Source organism: Pelobates fuscus, chromosome 5, assembly GCF_036172605.1.
Source record: "Pelobates fuscus isolate aPelFus1 chromosome 5, aPelFus1.pri, whole genome shotgun sequence".
Taxonomy (NCBI): Eukaryota; Metazoa; Chordata; class Amphibia; order Anura; family Pelobatidae; genus Pelobates; species Pelobates fuscus.
The window spans coordinates 267,546,868-267,567,982 of NC_086321.1; the positions used below are offsets into that span (position 1 = coordinate 267,546,868).

Consider the following 21,115-nt stretch of genomic DNA (forward strand, 5'->3'; position numbering starts at 1 on the left):
ATAACACGTTTGTTCAATTACATGTTATTTAGAGGCTTTTTTTCCCCCCAAGTCATTATCTTCAGAGGAAGCCTGCATTAGAGGGCCAATAGGTTGGATATGTTGACATCTTCAGTTACAATGTTGCTAGGATTCTCCAATAATCAGATGTCCTTAAACCTCTACTGATTTTTCAAAGAGCAGGAGGTAAGGATAATCATTAAGGCTGAAAAATAAGGCATTTTGAGACCCACAAACCGTCACTGAGCAATTACATAGCCATCCATAAATTGTGCTCTCTTAACACCAGCATTAAGATGTTCCTTATTGCAATTCACTCGTCTTTCCATTTCCACCGGCAATTTAAATCACATTTCCATGCAGATAGTCTAACAATTGCCATTCTTCTCGTTAAACCCTCTTCCTATAAATAAATCATCTGAAGCTCTAGGATGCTTCAATTTACACCATAATGATCTAGACTCAATCAAATTTTGTAACTATAATTTCATTTTAATGCATATATTCCAGCCTGCCTTGTGAAGAGAAATTTTCTGTACTCTTATTTTGATTTGCATTGTTTGACATTATATGTCATTATTGGTCACCATCCATGTTGATTTCTGTTACAGTAATCCAATTAAATTCTACCACATTTTTTAAGAACCCTTCTGATATAAAAAAAAAATAATAAAGTGGTCAGCGACAGCTAATCCCTTAAAACAAAAAAGCCAATTCTCTAACAATGACAAGTAAAGCGCTTACTAAAATGAATAGCGAACCAGAAGTAAGCATAAAATTTACGTACCTGCTCACGGCTTCTATGTTCGGGTGGAAATCATTGCCCCATGATGCTCTGAGTGTACGCATATGCGATTGGGTATTTGCTAAAAAAAATGGCATATGAGCACATGCATGCTAGGATATTGCCTCCAAGGTACTGACTTAATTTGCACGGTGTGCTCTGATTATTCTAGGACAGTCAGACATACAGCATAAATTAAGAATAAAACAGCATGATCATTCTGCTTGTAAAACATAAAAGAAATATAAAACAAAAACAAAAAAAAACTTATATTTGCAGATGCTATGGGGCTTGCTTGTTTTAGTTTTTATTGCTGCAAGAATTTCTGAAAGGAAGAGTGATACAGACCTATAACCTAATTGTTATATTCTGGGTCACGGTGGCTTATTGATGCTCGGTGTCAGTCCTGTACAAGTACACATGATTTTTCTATTGTTGATCAAACTATGCACTTATAAGAGTAAATTCAAATGTATTCCAACTAGATAGGTCAAGTACATTGGAGCAAATTTAATATGGGGAGCTTTTGCTTTTTTCGAATTATGTTGAAAGAAGAAACCTAGCTTTGTTTTAAATGTATGGCATTTGGCTTTTACTGAAAACTCTGCCCATTTACAAACACAATGCATAGGTCACCCCTCTTACTGGCACCTTTGAAGAAGAGCAAAAAGTAAGCAAAGTAAATTTTTATTCTTCCTTTAGGGAGGTGACCTGAATATCACAGTGTGGATCTTAACAAAGGTTGCTGCACGATCTGCATCTGCAATTCACTTTCCTAACATTTCATGGCGGTTAGCTTCATCTGCTTTTATAATTCAATTAAAGTCTCCACGGGGTGAAAGTCTGAAATCGGATTTCACATGGAATGCTTTTTTATTAATGGAAAATAAAAATATGTGGAAATATATTAACCTCTTAGGAGCCAATAACATTGCAGGTCATCCTGATAAGCTTATCTGCAGAGATCCTGTGCTCACATCAGCAGCTTTGTCATGTCCACCTGTCAATAAATGAGTTTGTTTAGGGGGGACCAGAGGGTAGTGACCATCAGGTCTAAAAACATTCTTAACCCCTTAAGGACCAAACTTCTGGAATAAAAGGGAATCATGACATGTCACACATGTCATGTGTCCTTAAGGGGTTAAAATGAGGCTTCAAATTCTAAGTACATACAAGCAATTTATTTGAAAGTCAGGTACATTCCAGGTTAAGGTAAACAAGATGCAGTTTGCTATACTGTAATTGAAAATGAGATCCGGGATGCCAAATTATAACCAGTAATGGAACATTCATACATTACTGTAAATGCAGATAGGAGACAGAAAGAAATGGGATAGAACATGCCACAGACAGTGTATCCAGAAATGGCGCCCGGAATGCCAAAATATAACTTGGTATAATAATATAATGTGATATACAGCATGTCAAATTATAAGCATGACTAGTATGCCAAAAAAAAACCATTGAAATAAAATTCAACATGGCAAACTGCAGTCAGGAATGGGATTCAGTTCAGCATGCCATTGCCAACCACCAGCTGGCAATACGATCCAGTGGCAGATTATAGTAGCATTGACTGAACTATTGGCAAAAACATTCCTGTTATAACAAATTTCAATCACTGTCACTTGTCAGGATTTCCAATATTATTATTTAACAATTATTTGTGAGGTGTAAAAAAAAAAAAAGGAAAGTCCACACCTCTTTATCCTTAAATTGGTCACCTCCACGGTAGCCCCCTGTTCTTCCTTGTTATATAAACTTTGTCTTTTGCAGTTCACAGTCAGCATAGAGAAAGCATACATTGAAGAGGAGTGAAACATTTGTATTTCTCCTGCTTATTTGCAGTGTTTGCCCTGTAGATTCCTTGTCTGAACTGGATTAACAAATGCTAAAATGTAAAGGAAAAGGTTAACACAAGTTATACGTAATTTGTAGTGTTTTATTCAGTAGTCTGTTATCCAGAAAAGGGAAAGTTTAACTTTAACCCCTTAAGGACCAAACTTCTGGAATAAAAGGGAATCATGACGTGTCAGGCACGTCATGTGTCCTTAAGGGGTTAAAAGGAAACTATAGGCACCCAGGTTACTTCATCTCATTGAAGTGATCTGGGTGCAGTGCCAGTGTCCCCTTAGCCCTGCAATGTAAAACATTACAATTTTAGAGAAACTGTTAACATTTCAGGGTAAAGACTGCTTCTAGCGATTGTCTACCAGACAGCCACTAGAGGTGCTTCCTACTCTTTCACAGAGTTTCACTCCGTGAGACGATGGATGTCCTCCCTCATTATCATTATTATTAGTTATAATGGGCCAACAAATTCCGCAGCGTTGTACAATGGATTCCACTCATCAGCTGACTTTGGCAGCGGAAGAGCCCAAATTAGCGCTATTGGCACTGGAATCAGGTAAGTGAAATTTTGTTTTATTAACCCTTTACATAATCAGACAGACACTAGAGGGACTTGCAAGTGGTTAAGCGACTTTTGGTGGCCTAACTGATGCTGGACATCCTCACGCTATGCATGAGGACTTCCAGCGTCAAACAAATGCGAGCACAGCCATTGGCGAAAGAGATCTCCCCTGACAGCTGATGTTGGGAGAGGAGAGAAGGCAAACCTGAGAGAGCACAGAGGGTCATCGGCACTGGACACAGGTAAGTGAAACAATGTTTTTTTAACCCCTTCTGCACCACCTGGCTAGGAGGGTGGCAAGTTTGTTTTTCTGGCACTATAGTTTTCCTTTAAGCATGCTGAGCTATATTCAGAAATAAGGTCAACATTAGTGATGTCCCGAACGGTTCGCTGGCGAATAGTTCCCGGCAAACATCGCGTGTTCACGTTCGCCACGGACGGCGAACATATGCGATGTAGGTCCGCCCCCTATTACTGTTTAAAAAAAAAAAAAAGGGTCCCCCCTCCCTGAGCGGGTGGGGGTCCTAAAGTAAAAAAAGGGGGGGGGACCTATTGTCCTCCCCCCTGGCCCACACCCCTGAGCGGTGGGTGGGGGCCCTAAACACAAATTGGGGGGGACCTATTGTCCTCCCCCCGGCCCCCACCCCTGAGCGGCGGGTGGGGGCCCTAAATACCAATATAGAAATCCATCCAATCACAGTGCTCTATGTCATTTTACACAGCGTGGGAAAATTCCAAAGAACTTTCCCACGCTGTGTAAAATGACAAAGAGCACTCTGATTGGCTTAAACCCACCAATCAGAGTGTTCTTAGCCTAATTGCAGGACGGGGGAAGGCTTTATAAGCCTTCCCCCCGCCCTGCGTAGCTCAGTCTGCGCGGAGCCCTCCATGGGTGAAGATGGATTATTTTTTTACGCTCGGGTTTTTTCTTTTTCGTCTGGTTTTTTTTTTGCAGTCGGGTTCTTAATTTCATTTTAAGTTCGTCGGGTATGATGGCTTTTTAATTGCCCTTTTTTAGGGCTGAAAAATGAAGATTTTAGAAAAAAGAAGACGTCAAATGGTAAGTTTAATTTTTTTTTTACAGGTTAGTTATTTTATTCCCCCCTCACTATTTTTAGGGTGAGGGGGGTAGGTAGGGGATAGCTTGTATTTGGGTGGGGGGGGTGACTAGGGGCTTGGGACCCCTAGTCACCTTGATTGGGGGGGGATTTTCATTTAGGGCCCCCACCCGCCGCTCAGGGGTGGGGGCCTGGGGGGGGACAGTAGGTCCCCCCCTTATTGTTTTTTTAGGGCCCCCACCCACCGCTCAGGGGTGGGGGCTGGGGGGAGGACGTTAGGTTCCCCCCCACCATTATTATCTAGGGTTCCCACCCACTGCTCAGGGGTGGGGGCCGGGGGGGGACAGTAGGTCCCCTCCTTATTGTTTTTTTAGGGCCCCCACCCACCGCTCTGGGGTGGGGGCCGGGGGGGAGGACGGTAGGTCTCCCCCACCATTATTATCTAGGGCCCCCACCCACTGCTCAGGGGTGGGGGCCGGGGGGAGGACAGTAGGTCCCCCCCTCTCTTTATTTAGGGCCCCCACCCACCGCTCAGGGGTGGGGGCCAGGGGGGGACAGTAGGTCCCCTCTTATTGTTTTTTTAGGGCCCCCACCCACCGCTCAGGGTTGGGGGCCGGAGAGGAGGACGGAATGTCCCCCCCACCATTATTATCTAGGGTCCCCACCCACTGCTCAGGGGTGGGGGCCAGGGGAGGACAGTAGGTCCCCCCTCTCTTTATTTAGGGCCCCCACCCACCGCTCAGGGGTGGGGGCCGGGGGAGACAGTAGGTCCCCCCCTTATTGTTTTTTAGGGCCCCCACCCAGCGCTCAGGGGTGGGGGCCAGGGGGGAGGACGGTAGGTCCCCCCCACACCATTATTATCTAGGGCCCCCACCCACTACTCATGGGTGGGGGCCGGGGGGAGGACTGTAGGTCCCCCCTTATTGTTTTTTTAGGGCCCCCACCCACCGCTCAGGGTGGGGGCCGGGGGGAGGATGGTAGGTCCCCCCCACCATTATTATCTAGGGCCCCCACCCACTGCTCAGGGGTGGGGGCCAGGGGGAGGACAGTAGGTCCCCCCCCCTCTCTTTATTTAGGGCCCCCACCCACCGCTCAGGGGTGGGGGCCGGGGGGGCAGTAGGTCCGCCCCTTATTGTTTTTTTAGGGCTTTTTTGTGGGTTTTAAAATTCGCCTGCCTATGGAAGTCTATGGCGGTTCGCCAAGTTCGCCCGTTCGCGAACATTTGCAGAAGTTCGCGTTCGCCGTTTGCGAACCAAAAATGTTATGTTCGCGACATCACTAGTCAACATTATTATTATTTATTTGTTAGCAGAAATAGGTAACATTTAATTTGACTGGGCTGGTGGAAAAGCAATACAGCCGAACTGTGCTTTAATTTAATTGTAAACTACTCTGAATATAATAAAAGTCTCCCATCATATGAGACAGCATTGTTAGTAGATGGTTTCTACCACATTTCAAAGTCCTTTTCATTAGATGTGGTATATTCGGAGGTTTGGTGAGATTAAAGCCTGTGTAACTGTTTTTTTTTTTTACATTCAGCCAGAGAGGGTAAGGTGTTAATTTAAGACTTTAAGAGTGAATGGCTCCCGAGGTCCATTAAAGAGCACAGCAGGTGCACTTTGAGTCCAATCTTGCATCTTATAAGCTACAAACGCACAGTAATCTTTCCTTGACATCCTAAATGGTCTCGGAAACCTTTATTTGTCTTTTGTTGAGCACAGTGTTGATGGATCTTTTTTCCCCCTTTTTTCTTTTATTATTATTTCTTATGAAAGGAACACCGAGTCTCCTAATCCTTACAGACAGTCTTCGGCATAACGTGATTTAAGCTCTTTTAAAGCCATATTGTCTTGTCCAAAAAGCTGTTTTAAAGAGCAGCAGTGATTAAATATCTCCAATCTACCACGCATTAAGATGGAAAAAAAATGGGCTCATACTTGGCCAGACAGGGAACTATAAACATACTTTCTACATTAAACCATTCAATTTTCACAGATGTTTAATCATATAGACTTTTGATGGCTTTTAAATGTCACATCCACATTTAGTCGTTTGAGTGTTAACTAGTGTCAGTTCTTATTTCAATCTTTGCATTTATCAGCAAATCTTGCAAATCAAGCCAAGGAGAGATATGCACTCTGTGTGGCAACAAATTGTAATTAAAGGTAAAGCAAAAATGTATTCACTAAATAGAACATGCATTCTCTACAAATGTTCTAAGCCAGTTAATATTGCAGATGGTTTGGTAGATTTAATTGATTTTCAGCTAGCGGCTTAAATCCCTTTAAAGCCATTGAACCTTGACAAAGGTCAAGAACTGGCCTTGTGATGAGGTGTCATGGAATCTGGGCTAATTTTCCAAGAGGTACATCTATTTTTAATTTTTCTTTAAAATGTTGACTATAGCCCAAAACCACCATGTGTTTTCTTTATATAAGTCAGCATATTCTTTAATGATTATTAAATCAAAGATCATTGCTTTACAGGCCCATTTATCCAAAATTGCTTGAAATATTATAAGATTTTGTCTAATTTCTATTATTATTATTTTATTATTTACATAGCGCTATTAGATTCCGTAGTGCTGTACAATGGGTGGACTAACAGACATGTAATTGTAACCAGACAACTGGACGTACAGGAACAGAGAGGTGGAGGGCCTTGCTCAATGAGCTTACAGTCTAATTAATATTTCAAACAACGATAAATGTTCATTCTTCTATATTTCACCTCCAGTTTACTTTTTTTTATTATATAAAAGAAGTCTGTGTGGAGGAAGTTTAGACAACATAGCCTCATCGATATACTGATCATTTGCCCTATTAATCAGTATTACTCATTACAAATAATGTCTCCAAATTATCCATGCAGTGTTACTATATACTGTGTGGCATATGCTTGTTTGTTTATTTTGTTATATACAGAAACATTAAGAATTTAAATGCAACCTCGAGATAACGCACAAAAAATGGCATTCTGTTTTACAAGAATATAGTTATTGGCGTAAAACTCTACGTGAATTGTGACGTCTTAGCTTCTTTTACTACCGTTGATTATTTTAATTTTCTATTTTTGAAAATGTCATTCATTGCATTAATCTTTGTATCCTGTCTCTGATGCAAACACTGCCACTGTTCTGCCTTGTTTAAGCTTAGAGAAAAATTCTCTTGCTTTAAAACTTGTGTAAAGAGGATTTAGATGAGAGCAGTGTATGTATCTGACATAGTTGAGTGGGAGTATATTTTTTCACTGTTCTAATGCAGCTACCGAGTCTATTTATATTATAATAGTGTTTTTGTTATTTAATTATTTATTTAATTGTAGTATTTTTAAATTTAAAGTACATTCTCTGTTTATTTGCATAATTAATAAAGCAGTATTTTGAGTACAAGTTATATGTAATTATTTATCTCCACACAGACATTCAGAAGCAGGACATTCAGAAGCCGTCCCAGAAGAATATTCAGCTATATGACACACCGTATGAACCAGAATGCAATGGTGTTGAAGAATCGGATTCAGAAAGCCTGGTTGACCTACGACTGAGAGAAAGCAAGTTGCCACAGGATGACGATCGACCTGCTGATGAATATGACCAGCCATGGGAATGGAACAAAGCACTGCCAGCCTTAGCAGGTAAAAGAGCTTTCTTCCTACATCCACAGATATTTGTTTAAAAAGTTCACAAAGTGGTGTATTAACTAAACTGTGAATTGTAAAGAACTCATTAGGGAATTGTAGCTTCAGGATGACCTAAATGAACTTAATTGGGAAGTACTTTTGTACTTTTTTTTTAAACTTTTGGATCAACAAAAAAAAAACAGGTGTGAGAAAGGCTGAACATGATGGGCACTTGGCTTTTAGCTATGTAACTATGTAACATGAAATGTGCAGCTCCATTTTCAGTTCTCCACAAATCCTGGTTTAGACAATATGCTATTCTCCCCTCCTTCTTTCTAATTTTGTCCTTTACTTTTTATTTTTTTCACTTCTTTGAAGAATGTCTGATACAATTTTAGTCTGTGCTTCCTTTCGGAATTCAAGGTTTACAGCTTCTTAATTTTCTATAATCCATTCAAACCTTGGTTTATGGCAATTCTTGGAAATTAGTTTATGTGCCTCTTTTTTGTTTGTGTTAATTCCAAGTAATCCTTTATTTCAGAGTGAAAGGAAGTTCAAAGATAATGACTTAATTTCCCAAGTTACATAATATATTTAGACCATTTTGTTTTTTTTAATGATGGCCAACAGCTCCCATGGGTCCAATTTCAACATGCCTTTTTTAATGTGACACAATGTAGATTTCCCACTCATAAGTGAAGTCTATTTTATGTTTAATTAGTCTAGCAGACCACCCAGGATTCTGTCAACAGGGGCCCTTGCACTTCAGCTATCTCAGCATCTGTTTCTATAATCATGTTTTGTGCGACCAAAAAAAAAGAAAGAAAGAAAGAAAATTAGGCTTTCAGCTCCATCACGTGCATGATTAGGTGATAGCTGAAACAGATGCGCGTATTCCATTCAGCGAGAAAATAGTCAATTTAATTGATTATTTTGTGGTTCATCTCCTTGGTGAAGTCTAATTTGTCTTTGAATCAAGTTCATATTTTATAGAACTCAATTTAATTTTGATATCCTTCTGCAGCTGAAATGAGCTATAGAGAATTAAACATGGTCAGATTTGCAAAACATTCTGACAGCCAGACTTTGTCGTTTAGAATATCTTTCTCTAATAAACCACATCTTAACCACAACAGACGAGGACTGCAGCACAGCACCCACATTGCCAAGATGTGGTATGCACAACAAATAGTGCTAATTTCTATACAACAACTAAAAAATAGAGCCTTAACCCCTTAAGGACACATGACATGTGTGACATGTCATGATTCCCTTTTATTCAAGAAGTTTGGTCCTTAAGGGGTTAAATGTCACTCATAGAGTATTCACATGGCAAACAGTACCCACATACCAACCCTTTTGAAAACCATATTGCATGCAGCACCCATCTCACATAGGGTACCTCACCTGACATATAACACCGATATAAAATTCAAAACTCACATGACAATTGTATCACTTCTACCAGTCTTACCATATGCTCCCCCAAAACACACATTTTTAGATCATTTGCAACCATCACAGACCCAAACAACACACTTGTTACAAATGGCAAGCTAATGCTGGCTGAACATCCTAAGAGGTATATTACACAGCCAGAAGTGAAAACCAATTATGTGTGATGATCATTTTTTATTAAAAAAATAGCAATAATGCAACTTCTGTAATATTTTTTTTGTTTGTGCTTTGGCTGTCAAACATTCAAATAATGAATAGGTTGTACTACTATGATAACTAGTGAATAAAAAGGTAAATGCATTTTTTTTAATTTTAACATGAAATATATCTGTATCACAAATAATGTATTCAGAACCCTCATTGGCATGCAGCCCTAGGTTATGCATTTTGGAAATCTGGGTCTGACCAGCTGCATATACGGCCCTTACACGTCAGCTGTCTTGTGGTGGAGGAACTTGTTAGTTTTCCCCCCTTAATGTCTATATTCCATTTCACCAGTACAATATATGGATTCCATGTATAACTTCTTGAAGGTTACTCTGGACTCCACAGACTTTGTATATGAGAGATTTGCTTGAAAATACCAAACATTGTGTCAACAAAAAAAGTTAAGAAAGTGTTTACTAATATTTGTAACTACTACTGGTGGAACATTCTGTATATATTGCTCCCATGTCAGTGATCAGGAGAGGAAGGTGAATAGGACAGGGTGATCATACCTGTGATCTAGTGTTGTCGAACCACAAAAGAGGCATGCTATCCCGACTTAAATTGCAAAATTTAGGCAAAAATAGCTGAATTAGAAACATTCATTAACACAAGTGACAGCTTAGCAATTTTAGCTAAAATTTCAGTTTTCAATTCTTTAGAATTCAGTGTTAAAGAAACAAAATCCCAGTGAATACTTAAAATTGTATTCCCTGAAAAGTGACATCAATTATATTTAGTGAAGAAATGTAAAAATTCTGACTAAATTGTACAATATAGAATGTTATAGAATGTTATATATTTTACTGGTCGCTAAAGCAAATGTCTCGATATTTGATTTAAATGGTTACTTCAAGTACCATGACCACTTCAGTGATGTGAACTGGTCATGGTTTGCTGTGAAACGCTGCACATACAGAGTTTTTACCCCATTGCTGCCAGAAGTGTAAGTCCATCCCCAGCAGTCATTGAGACATCATTAGCCAGCCCAGTTGGCTAATGTCAATTCTCTGCATATTGGGTATCAGTCATCAGCACAAACATTATGCTGGCGGCAGGCATCCACTGATGGCACGTCATCCCCTTTTTTTGTACAACCCAAGTCTTCCACTCATCCAGTCCTCCATGACATTCCTTCTCCTCCATTATTACAAGTAGCTCTGGAGATAAGCTTTGTATGCCATGGGAATAGTTTAAAGGAACACTATAGTCACCTAAATTACTTTAGCTAAATAAAGCAGTTTTAGTGTATAGATCATTCCCCTGCAATTTCACTGCTTAATTCACTGTCATTTAGGAGTTAAATCACTTTGTTTCTGTTTATGCAGCCATAGCCACACCTCCCCTGGCTATGATTGACAGAGCCTGCATGAAAAAAAAAACTGGTTTCACTTTCAAACAGATGTAATTTACCACATACAGGAGGCTCTTGCAGGGTCTAGCAAGCTATTAACATAGCAGGGGATAAGAAAATCTTAATTAAACAGAACTTGCAATAAAGAAAGCCTAAATAGGGCTCTCTTTACAGGAAGTGTTTATGGAAGGCTGTGCAAGTCACATGCAGGGAGGTGTGACTAGGGTTCATAAACAAAGGGATTTAACTCCTAAATGGCAGAGGATAGAGCAGTGAGGCTACAGGGGCATGTTCTATACACCAAAACTGATTCATTAAGCTAAAGTTGTTCAGGTGACTATAGTGTCCCTTTAAATTTAGAGGTTACTTTCATGTTCTTTTGTCTTTGGAGGTAGATCATGTTAAAACAGTTTGGGCGATGCAATTCATCCTCTGCTTAGTTGACAGAAAACTATAATGTAAGAGTGAGAGAAGAGAGTTTTTCCTCTGCCTAGCTCCCTAAATTAAAGGGAAAAAACACTGAGTTTTATTATAACTTACCAAATAGAGATATCATGTCTTGTCCCTTCTAAATTTCTGTATTGTACACCACACACATTGACATGGGTTTATCTGTTAAAACTTTATTTTGTAGGGGCTACTTCCTTTAATGTCTTAATATTAGTTTCTTGGTGTCTGAAGTTATAGGCCACTTCCATGCCCGAGGCCGGAGGAAATAAAGTAACATGCAAAAGCTTTTATATGCTTATATAATAAAATGCCTGCAGCGGATTTCCCAGTTGCTGCTATTTAAATGTAAAACACCTGCCAGTTTGGGATTTGCGAAAGGAAGGTCTGCTTAGAATCACTGCTGCAGAGATACTCTCATACCTTGATAAAATGAGTTATTTAATTTGGAAACATTATTACAAGAAGCTCTTGAAAAACTGTAATATGAATAGTTTAAAGGAGTATATTATATTACAAATTTTACTTTATTGTCCAAATGGTCACTATTTAGAAGAGATCAAGGTAGTGTTTTTATTACTAATCATTATTATTTATTTAATACAAATCATTTTATTTTTAAAACATAATTAGGAGTATTTTGCATGGTGCAAGAAAATAACCACATATGTTCACTGTGGATCATCATTATACAAGTCAGTTCTAGCCTGTTTTGACTCTTAGACACAAATCAGAAGACTTGCTGTATGTAAAAAAATATATATTCTCTTTTTATAAAAATAATGACCTGAATTTACAGCAACTTACATAGAGGTAAAGGTCAGTGTTCTATTAATACATTGGTTAAAAAAAGAAAACTCTCTAACATGAAGTGCAACAAGTCTGTTGGCCAAACAGTACCATTGATCGAGCCAGCTGGCCGCACAATAGTGGCAGACCGGCAGTCTGGCGCATCCTTTGTCAAGTTGCAGCCTGACACCAACTTAACAATACGAAGATCAAGTGAAAGAAAACAGTGCTTTGAGAAAGCTTAGGGAGAAGTAGTTTTTATATTTCAGTGTATTTCTGAGCATAAAAGTGAAGACGATTCCATTCTATATGTGTCTATATGTGTCTATTTGTTATGGTGCTACTCACAATCCAGAAAAGAGTGGTGGTTGAAGGTGTTACACATGTATTGCCTATTCAGGTGATCAAGTGTGTTTGCAAAACATCTAAAGCTAAAAGTCATTTTAATATGAACCCTTTGTGGGCTAGTTCAGTTAAAGGTGTAAGATGTATCATATTGTCAGAGACTTATCTCCATGGCACAAAGCCAATTTGTTTAATGGACACAATAAAAGGTAACAGGAGATTTAGTCTATTGGCAAGTAATTTGGCATAAATGTCTAAATCTGCATTTAACATGGATATATGCCTAAAATTTAGAAACAGTAGTTGGTGGTTTGCCAGTAATGTGATTATAGCAGCCTCCAACATCTCTAAAGGGATGTCACCTGGTCACTTGACAGTATTAAAACGTTTAGCCAAATAAGGGCAAATGGTATCTAAAAAACAAAATAAAAAAAAAGTTAGAAAACCCTGGGCCCAGGGCTTTCTGTTTCGGTAGTAGCAGAATAAGTTTACATATCTATTCTTCAATGAAAGAAGTTGTAAGTGCAATTTTCTGATCTTCGGGAAGCTGAGATGAGGGGTGTTAAAGTTAGATGGAAGATTGTAGATTGTTAAAGTACACTATAGTCACCAGAACAACTACAGCTAATTGCATTTGTCCTGGTGAGTATAATCATTACCTTCAGGCTTTTTCTGTAAACACTGTCTTTTCTGAGAAAATGCAGTGTTTACATTACAGCCTAGTGATAACGTCACTGGCCACTCCTCAGATGGCTGTTAGAGATCCTTCCTGGGTTATGGCTGCCTAAAATGCATCCAAACATTCAGTGTCTCCTCCCTCTGCATGCAGACACTGAACTTTCCTCATAGAGATTCATTGATTGGTGCTGATTGGCCAGGTCTGTGTTTGAATTGTGCTGGCTCTGCCCCTGATCTGCCTCCTTGTCATTCTCTTCCAATCCTATGGAGAAGCACTGTGATCAGGCCACCACTTCTGATGATGTCAGCAGACAGCATGCAGAGCAACAGCTTCAGGCTTGAATACAAGTACGATTTTGCTATATTTAGGGAGGCATGAGGGGCCCAGGGGGGTAGATGGTGGTTTTAACACTATAGGGTCAGGAATACATGTTTGTGTTCCTGACCCTATAGTGTTCCTTTAACAAGTAGCCATTTCATCCACATGGTCTGATGGATTAGTGAGTTTTGTGTTATCAGAGTTGAGTAGATATGGGATCTTTGCACAAATCTCTTACTTAATTTGATGGCTAAATGTGTCCCCCTCATTTGCCTTTAGAGCCACATTACTAGCCCAATCTTCTCAAGGCTGATACAGTCTGAGATAGCTGTAGTGCATGGAGTTCTGCTCAAACTTGTTCTAAGCTCACAGGTTTATGAACTGATTATTGACTTCTAATTACAAGTGAAAGTCATGAAATTTCATAGTCTGAAAAATACATTAATTAAATACTTACCATATACTACATACAAACCCCAAATGTATTGATTATTTAATAATTGCCAATCATTTCTAGTTAGCCTATCCAAATCCATTCAGAATGCCATGTTTAGATATTCAGGCACCTTCGATTGTTAAAATACCCCCGTTTTCAAACATATATATGTAACTTTATCATCAAAGTAATAATTGTCTTTGTTAATGGTTGTTTTGCATACTACATATAATTTTTAATGTTTGTTTTGGATTTTACATATAACTTACACCATCAGTGACCCTCCAGTTTCTATAACATTTTCTCTTTCAGCCCTGGGAGCATTCTTCCAGATCCAAATTCACTACCAGAATCTTCAATGCAGAATATGCCATGTGTGGCCTGCATTGCAACAAATAAAATATTCAAAAAGGGTTAAAGTTGAGCTATTTCTGGATGATGATTATCTTCTTAAGTTCTGATAACTTATTTTTCCCTGACATTATCAGTCACAGGGCAGTGCGTATATACATGATTTGAGGGGATGCTGTAGGAAATCTTAGACAGTAGGGTTAATATTGTATTAGGGTAACACAAAATATAGAACCATTCATTGATTCGGGTGAAATGCGAAGCCCATTAGTGAAGTCAGCATAGATTTTGTTTTATTTTGCTCATGAACCTTTAATTGTCGAATGGTTCACTAGATACGTGTGTCTTGGTCTGGATCAATGGATCTATGTATACCTTGCAAGGCTACCTTATAATAGAGAACAAACGAAAATTACTGGATTTGTTGTTTATTTGTCAACTTAATGTAATGTACGTGACTACGTATTCCTGAATAATCAGTGCAATTGTTTGCTACCCTGATCTCACAAGAGACCTCTTTTAACCCCTTAAGGACCAAACTTCTGGAATAAAAGGGAATCATGACGTGTCACACACGTCGCGTGTCCTTAAGGGGTTAATTCTGAAATTTCTAATTAAATATTTTGTTTTATTTTGTGTTTCCCTGTTGAGCACCAGCTCATACAGAAAGGCATGGAAAGGAAAAATGATTAAATGAACCTATCTTTTCACAGGCAAAATAAATAAATAAGGGAATAATAATAGAACAATTCTTTTCAATGGGCTCCAGCGACTAGATCTTATTTTGCAAATAAGGCGAGAACACTGTGTTATCTTTTCCTTCTAAGCTGAGCTGAAAATTGCTCTGTACTTTGCCTCCTTCAGACTTTCCCCCATGAGGGGAAGTTATCATGAAGAATTAAAACACAGTTAATTTCAGCATTAAGTAGTACAGGCAGGACGCTGGAATGGGCCTCTCTTTGCATCGCTGCATTTAGAGGAGGTAATTGGCTTTTAATAACCTTTCCATGCGGTTGGAAACAGATATAATTAAATTTAATCCTCTCGTACAAGACTTCAGCAGACTTCACAATCAGCCTCTTGTGGAGAAGTGTGTATTTTGTTTGTTAAGTTTTCCCTATCTTGATGTGGCTTTAGCTACTTTGCAAACCTAAAGGGACACTCTAAGAACCATAACAAACGATGCTCCTAGCATAGATTATGGTTCAAGGCAATCCCCGGACCAGGTCTTCTCTCTCAGTTGTTTATAATGCCATTGGTTGGCAAATGTTGTTGCAACGTTAAACGCAAAAACATGCTAACCAGAGAAATGCTTCCCCCTGGCCCTGCAAGTACGTCTATGACAAGTGCTTGTAGGCCATATATGTTCCCACCTCTTTGGGGAGAATCTTTTGTGGTTTTGTAGGACGGAAACTTGGTTGGAGCTGTGACTAGCCCCATTCATGAAGTTTAAGATAGGAGCTATCATCAACCCTAGGCCTTCTTTTACACCCATTTTATTTATGGCTACTCATGAACTATTGTTGAGCAGTTTATAAATACATATCCTATAAACACTTGTTGGGCATGGTTTTGTGAGATGTATTCAGCACTTCCATAAAAATTCATGAGAGTGCAAGAATTATTGGAAGAAAAGTTTCAGCACCTGTTGGGTCTGGCAAGATCTCAATTTTATGTATTGTAAATTGAGGTGTAGATTGTGCATCTGGCTGACAGTTTCCAATCTAGATAGTTTAAATTCTGCATAACATTAGCTTGAGTGTTCTACTCATAAGCTTGTTTGAACAGGTCCACCATCACCTCTCATTCTTATCTGCCACATTTTTCATCAGTTACTTATAGGTTTCGTTTCATCTATCCATTGCACCGTCATAAAGAATTTCTTGACATTTCATAAATAATAATAAAAACAAAGTACCGTGTATTTTGGGATATAGATTATACTGTTTTATTGTGTAGGCCTAGTTGTATTTGGTTCTTACAGTTTCTGAATGTTTCGGTTACCCTAAACGTATAGGTAGAGTAATGTTATGCCAGGCACATATGTGCACTCAGATCATCCCATGATCATGACTATGACAATCACCCAGAAATGCAATATAAGAAGAATTGGTTCACCATACCCCTTTCAAGGCTTCTATTGTTCTTGCTATGGTGAGTAAAAGCAGAACTTATGCCACATGAAGAGGACAGCTCTGCTTTAATCAAAGCTGTATTTGTAGTATCTGGAAACTTGCATAACTTTTTTGGACTGATTTTGATATCACAACAACAAAAAGAGAAGTGTGTATTGTTTGTGTAAGGATAAATATTGAAGAGTGACTTATAAGTGTTTATGGCGTGCTATCTTAAATCTGCTTTATGTGAATTGTCATATTTTGGAAAATTAAGGCAATACAGTATGCAGTTCCTCTCACTGACACTTTAGAAGCTTATTTTAAACAATAATAGACATGTAATTGTTTATGACACAGCTACGATAACTTGTCACTTGTTTTATTATTAATCTTTTAGATGCATCTAATTGTTCATTTAGAAACTAACTAATACCAAGACAAACAGGGTGATTCACTAGAGTGCAAATTGTTGGAGATTCGAAATGAATTGAATGTAAATGTCACAGTTTATGCAACAGTAGTCAAACTGAAAACATGGTGGAGTTGGATAGTTTTCCCATTTTATCTATTGTGGTCTGAAATTGGAAAATTGCTTTGATTTCATAACAATTTACACTTTAACGAAAAATCCTGTGATGCATTTAGAATTTTGTCTTTCGAACTGAGACTTCATTACAGTAACAGTGTTCTTTTCTTAAATATATCTCTGTTTGCATTTAGTAAAGCATTTAGATATTGGGTTAATAGATTGCATTGAGAATGTATGTATGGACCCAATTTTGCACTTAGAAAAAATACAGCCACATCAAAGGAACACTATAGCGTTAGAAATACAAAACCGTATGCCTAACAATGTAGTGTCCCTGTTACTATAGTTTTGGCCGCCCCAGTGCATAAATGGTTAAAAAAAAATAAGTATTTTTATGCTTACACCTCTCCAGGCTCAGTTTCCTCCTCCAGTGATGTTACACCGATGGGAGAACCTAATGTGCATGCTTGGGGAGTGCCGCACAGACGCATTAGAGCTACCCCAGAGGAAAGCTTTGAATCAATGCTTTTCTATGAGGCTAAGCATGAGGACATCTAGAATTCAAGAATTTAAACTCCATTAGAATCCAAGAAGCACCTCTAGTGGATGTTTCCAAAACTGCTATGTTTTACATTGCAGGGTTAAGGGGACAGGGGCACTTCACTCAGACCACATCAATGAGATAAAGTGGTCTGGGTGCCTATAGTGTCCTTTTAAGCGTGCTAGTTTGGCTGTATTTCTTTTGCAATGACTTATTACCATCACCATTGTCTGCCTTAAGCCATTCTGGTTTCATTGAGCAGAGCCTAGCACATTACAAGATGACTCTAATAAGTTCCTTGTTTCTCTTTCTAAAGGCCTGTCCAAATCATAATTTACAGGAGCAACACTAGCACCATAACCACTACAGCATGCTATTGTAGGCATAGATAGCGTCAGGAGTGCCCTGGTGCAATCCCCCTCATATAAATAGTCATGCCGTTTTTTGTTTTTGTTTTGCTATAGTTGTTGTTGAGTGTTCCTTTAAGCAAGTACTTGTAAGCGTATTATGTTGATTACATAGTAAGAAGTAAGAGTATGTTGTAAGAAATCTTTGGTTAGTGTCTGTTCTATTTTGTGTACTGCCATATTCAAACAGTTTGAAACAAAACTGGGGTCTCCCTGGCACCCAAATCCTACATCTACGCCTTCAATGTAATAATGAAGACATTGTAGATGGGGTGGGCTTTGGGAATGATTTAACAAAAAATAATGAGACTGGACCTGCGACTCCTTGCAGTATACCCACTAAAGTAAGTTGTAGTGATAGCGTTGTAAAGTAAGTTGTTGTAGTGATAGCGTTGTAAAGTAAGTTGTTTAGTGATAGCGTTGTAAAGTAAGTTGTAGTGATACCATTGTAAAGTAAGTTGTAGTAGTGATAGCGTTGTAAAGTAAGTTGTAGTAATGATAGCGTTGTAAAGTAAGTTGTATTGATAGCATTGTAAAGTAAGTTGTAGTGATACCATTGTAAAGTAAGTTGTAGTAGTGATAGCATTGTAAAGTATGTTGCAGTGATACCGTTGTAAAGTAAGTTGTAGTAGTGATAGCATTGTAAAGTAAGTTGTAGTAGTGATAGCGTTGTAAAGTAAGTTGTAGTAGTGATAGCATTGTAAAGTAAGTTGTAGTAGTGATAGCATTGTAAAGTAAGTTGTTGTAGTGATAGCGTTGTAAAGTAAGTTGTAGTGATACCGTTGTAAAGTAAGTTGTAGTAGTGATAACATTGTAAAGTAAGTTGTAGTGATACCATTGTAGAGTAAGTTGTAGTAGTGATAGCATTGTAAAGTAAGTTGTTGTAGTGATAGCATTGTAAAGTATGTTGTAGTGATACCGTTGTAAAGTAAGTTGTAGTAGTGATAGCATTGTAAAGTAAGTTGTAGTAGTGATAGCATTGTAAAGTAAGTTGTTGTAGTGATAGCGTTGTAAAGTAAGTTGTAGTGATAGCATTGTAAAGTAAGTTGTCGTGATACCGTTGTAAAGTAAGTTGTAGTAGTGATAGCATTGTAAAGTAAGTTGTTGTAGTGATAGCATTGTAAAGTATGTTGTAGTGATACCGTTGTAAAGTAAGTTGTAGTAGTGATAGCATTGTAAAGTAAGTTGTAGTAGTGATAGCATTGTAAAGTAAGTTGTTGTAGTGATACCATTGTAAAGTATGTTGTAGTGATACCGTTGTAAAGTAAGTTGTAGTAGTGATAGCATTGTAAAGTAAGTTGTTGTAGTGATAGCGTTGTAAAGTAAGTTGTAGTGATAGCATTGTAAAGTAAGTTGTAGTGATACCGTTGTAAAGTAAGTTGTAGTAGTGATAGCATTGTAAAGTGAGTTGTAGTAGTGATAGCATTGTAAAGTAAGTTGTTGTAGTGATAGCGTTGTAAAGTAAGTTGTAGTGATAGCATTGTAAAGTAAGTTGTAGTGATACCGTTGTAAAGTAAGTTGTAGTAGTGATAGCATTGTAAAGTAAGTTGTTGTAGTGATAGCGTTGTAAAGTAAGTTGTAGTGATAACATTGTAAAGTAAGTTGTAGTGATACCGTTGTAAAGTAAGTTGTAGTAGTGATAGCATTGTAAAGTAAGTTGTTATAGTGATACCGTTGTAAAGTAAATTGTAGTGATAGCATTGTAAAGTAAGTTGTAGTGATGGCGTTGTAAAGTAAGTTGGTGTAGTGATAGCATTGTAAAGTATGTTGTAGTGATACCGTTGTAAAGTAAGTTGTAGTAGTGATAGCATTGTAAAGTAAGTTGTAGTGATAGCATTGTAAAGTAAGTTGTAGTGATAGCATTGTAAAGTAAGTTGTAGTGATAGCGTTGTAAAGTAAGTTGTAGTGATAGCGTTGTAAAACAAGTTGTAGTGATACCGTTGCTTGGAGTGTGGTATGTCAGGGAAATATAATTTTGTTTTCACTGTTTTCTGTTGTAGACCAGTATATAAAAAAATAAATAATGATGAAAAAAGATGTTGCTGTCAAACTGAATACTCCATAATTGCCCTTTACTAATTAGCACTTTTTTAACATCCGTTTTTTCATACAACCTAATTAAAGATATTGCTTTGTCGCTTTGGGTCATGAAGTTAATTTGAGAACATTCTTCTCACCTCTCAAGACTAAACACTTCTTTCTGTTAAGGTTTTTTCTTCCCTATCTTTTATCTCTAGTTCATAGGAGTGATAAATTATGGCTAATTAAGTGCTATTTCCAAATGGATTAACAGAACATGTTCATATTATGTGACAGCTCAATGAAGCTTTCATTCATATTTACTCATCTCCTGTAAAGCTATTCTAGGCTAAAAGTGTTTGCATAGCTTTGGTAAAAAAAAAATTGTCATGCACATTATTTTATAAATGCACTCTTGTTCCTTTGATGAGTAGAGTGTCTATTAAAGGGACAATCCATGCTGGCTGTTAATTAATACATTAAAAGATGATACAAAAAACATAAACAGTACTCTTTTTTTGAGTGCCCTACACTTGTAAATTCTCAGGTTACAGAACCCCTCAGCTGTTTGTCCAAGTACTTTGTACTCTACAACTTTGGAAGTTATACACTTGGGATGGCAGGGGAGGGCCCATTGTTGCGGGCCTGTGATGTGATTAGGGGCAGTCCTTACTGGGAAAACTACATGACCAAAAAGTTCCATTGAGGGCTGCCCATCTGTAACATTCTATTAAAGTAGTGGATGGGAACTTTCAACCAATTTTGTTCTCCCATGTTTTCAGTCTGAGCATATCCAGTTAATTCCTGGTCACAGACGTTTAACCCCTTAAGGACACATGACATGTGTGACATGTCATGATTCCCTTTTATTCCAGAAGTTTGGTCATTAAGGGGTTAAAGCATGTACAATCCAGCTTTCACTTAAAAGCTGTACAATATGCAGAAACCTAGCCATAAGTAGCTTTGTTCATTAATAAAAACCACATGAATGAAGCTATGAACGCACATCAGTCAGCACTGGATTCTGTTTGCTTGTGCAAATAAAATCATAAATGTTTTAACCATTCACAGCCGGTTCTGATATGCTACCATATGGTTGCTGTACAACTTTCTGATAGAAAGATATGAGTACTGTGTATGTCTTTTCAACAGCTGCACAACTCTATTGTTTTTGTGTAAAAATCATTCCACTGGTATGTTTTTTTGTCAAATGTATTCTTGCACCTTCGGTGCCTGGTG

The 21,115-nt window shown here is 38.2% G+C and overlaps 1 protein-coding gene across 2 annotated transcripts in view; it reads left to right on the forward strand.

Annotated features, from left to right (window-relative positions):
- SHB (SH2 domain containing adaptor protein B) overlaps positions 1–21,115 on the forward strand; it is a 204,128-nt gene that overhangs the window by 124,111 nt on the left and 58,902 nt on the right. Inside the window, exon 3 of one of the 2 annotated variants that reach the window (XM_063455274.1) lies at positions 7,679–7,894. The exons of the other annotated variant lie outside the window; for it this stretch is intronic. Within the exon in view, the coding sequence (XP_063311344.1) occupies positions 7,679–7,894 (216 nt within the window). The remainder of the gene's footprint in view (positions 1–7,678; positions 7,895–21,115) is intronic. 2 annotated transcript variants of the gene reach the window in all.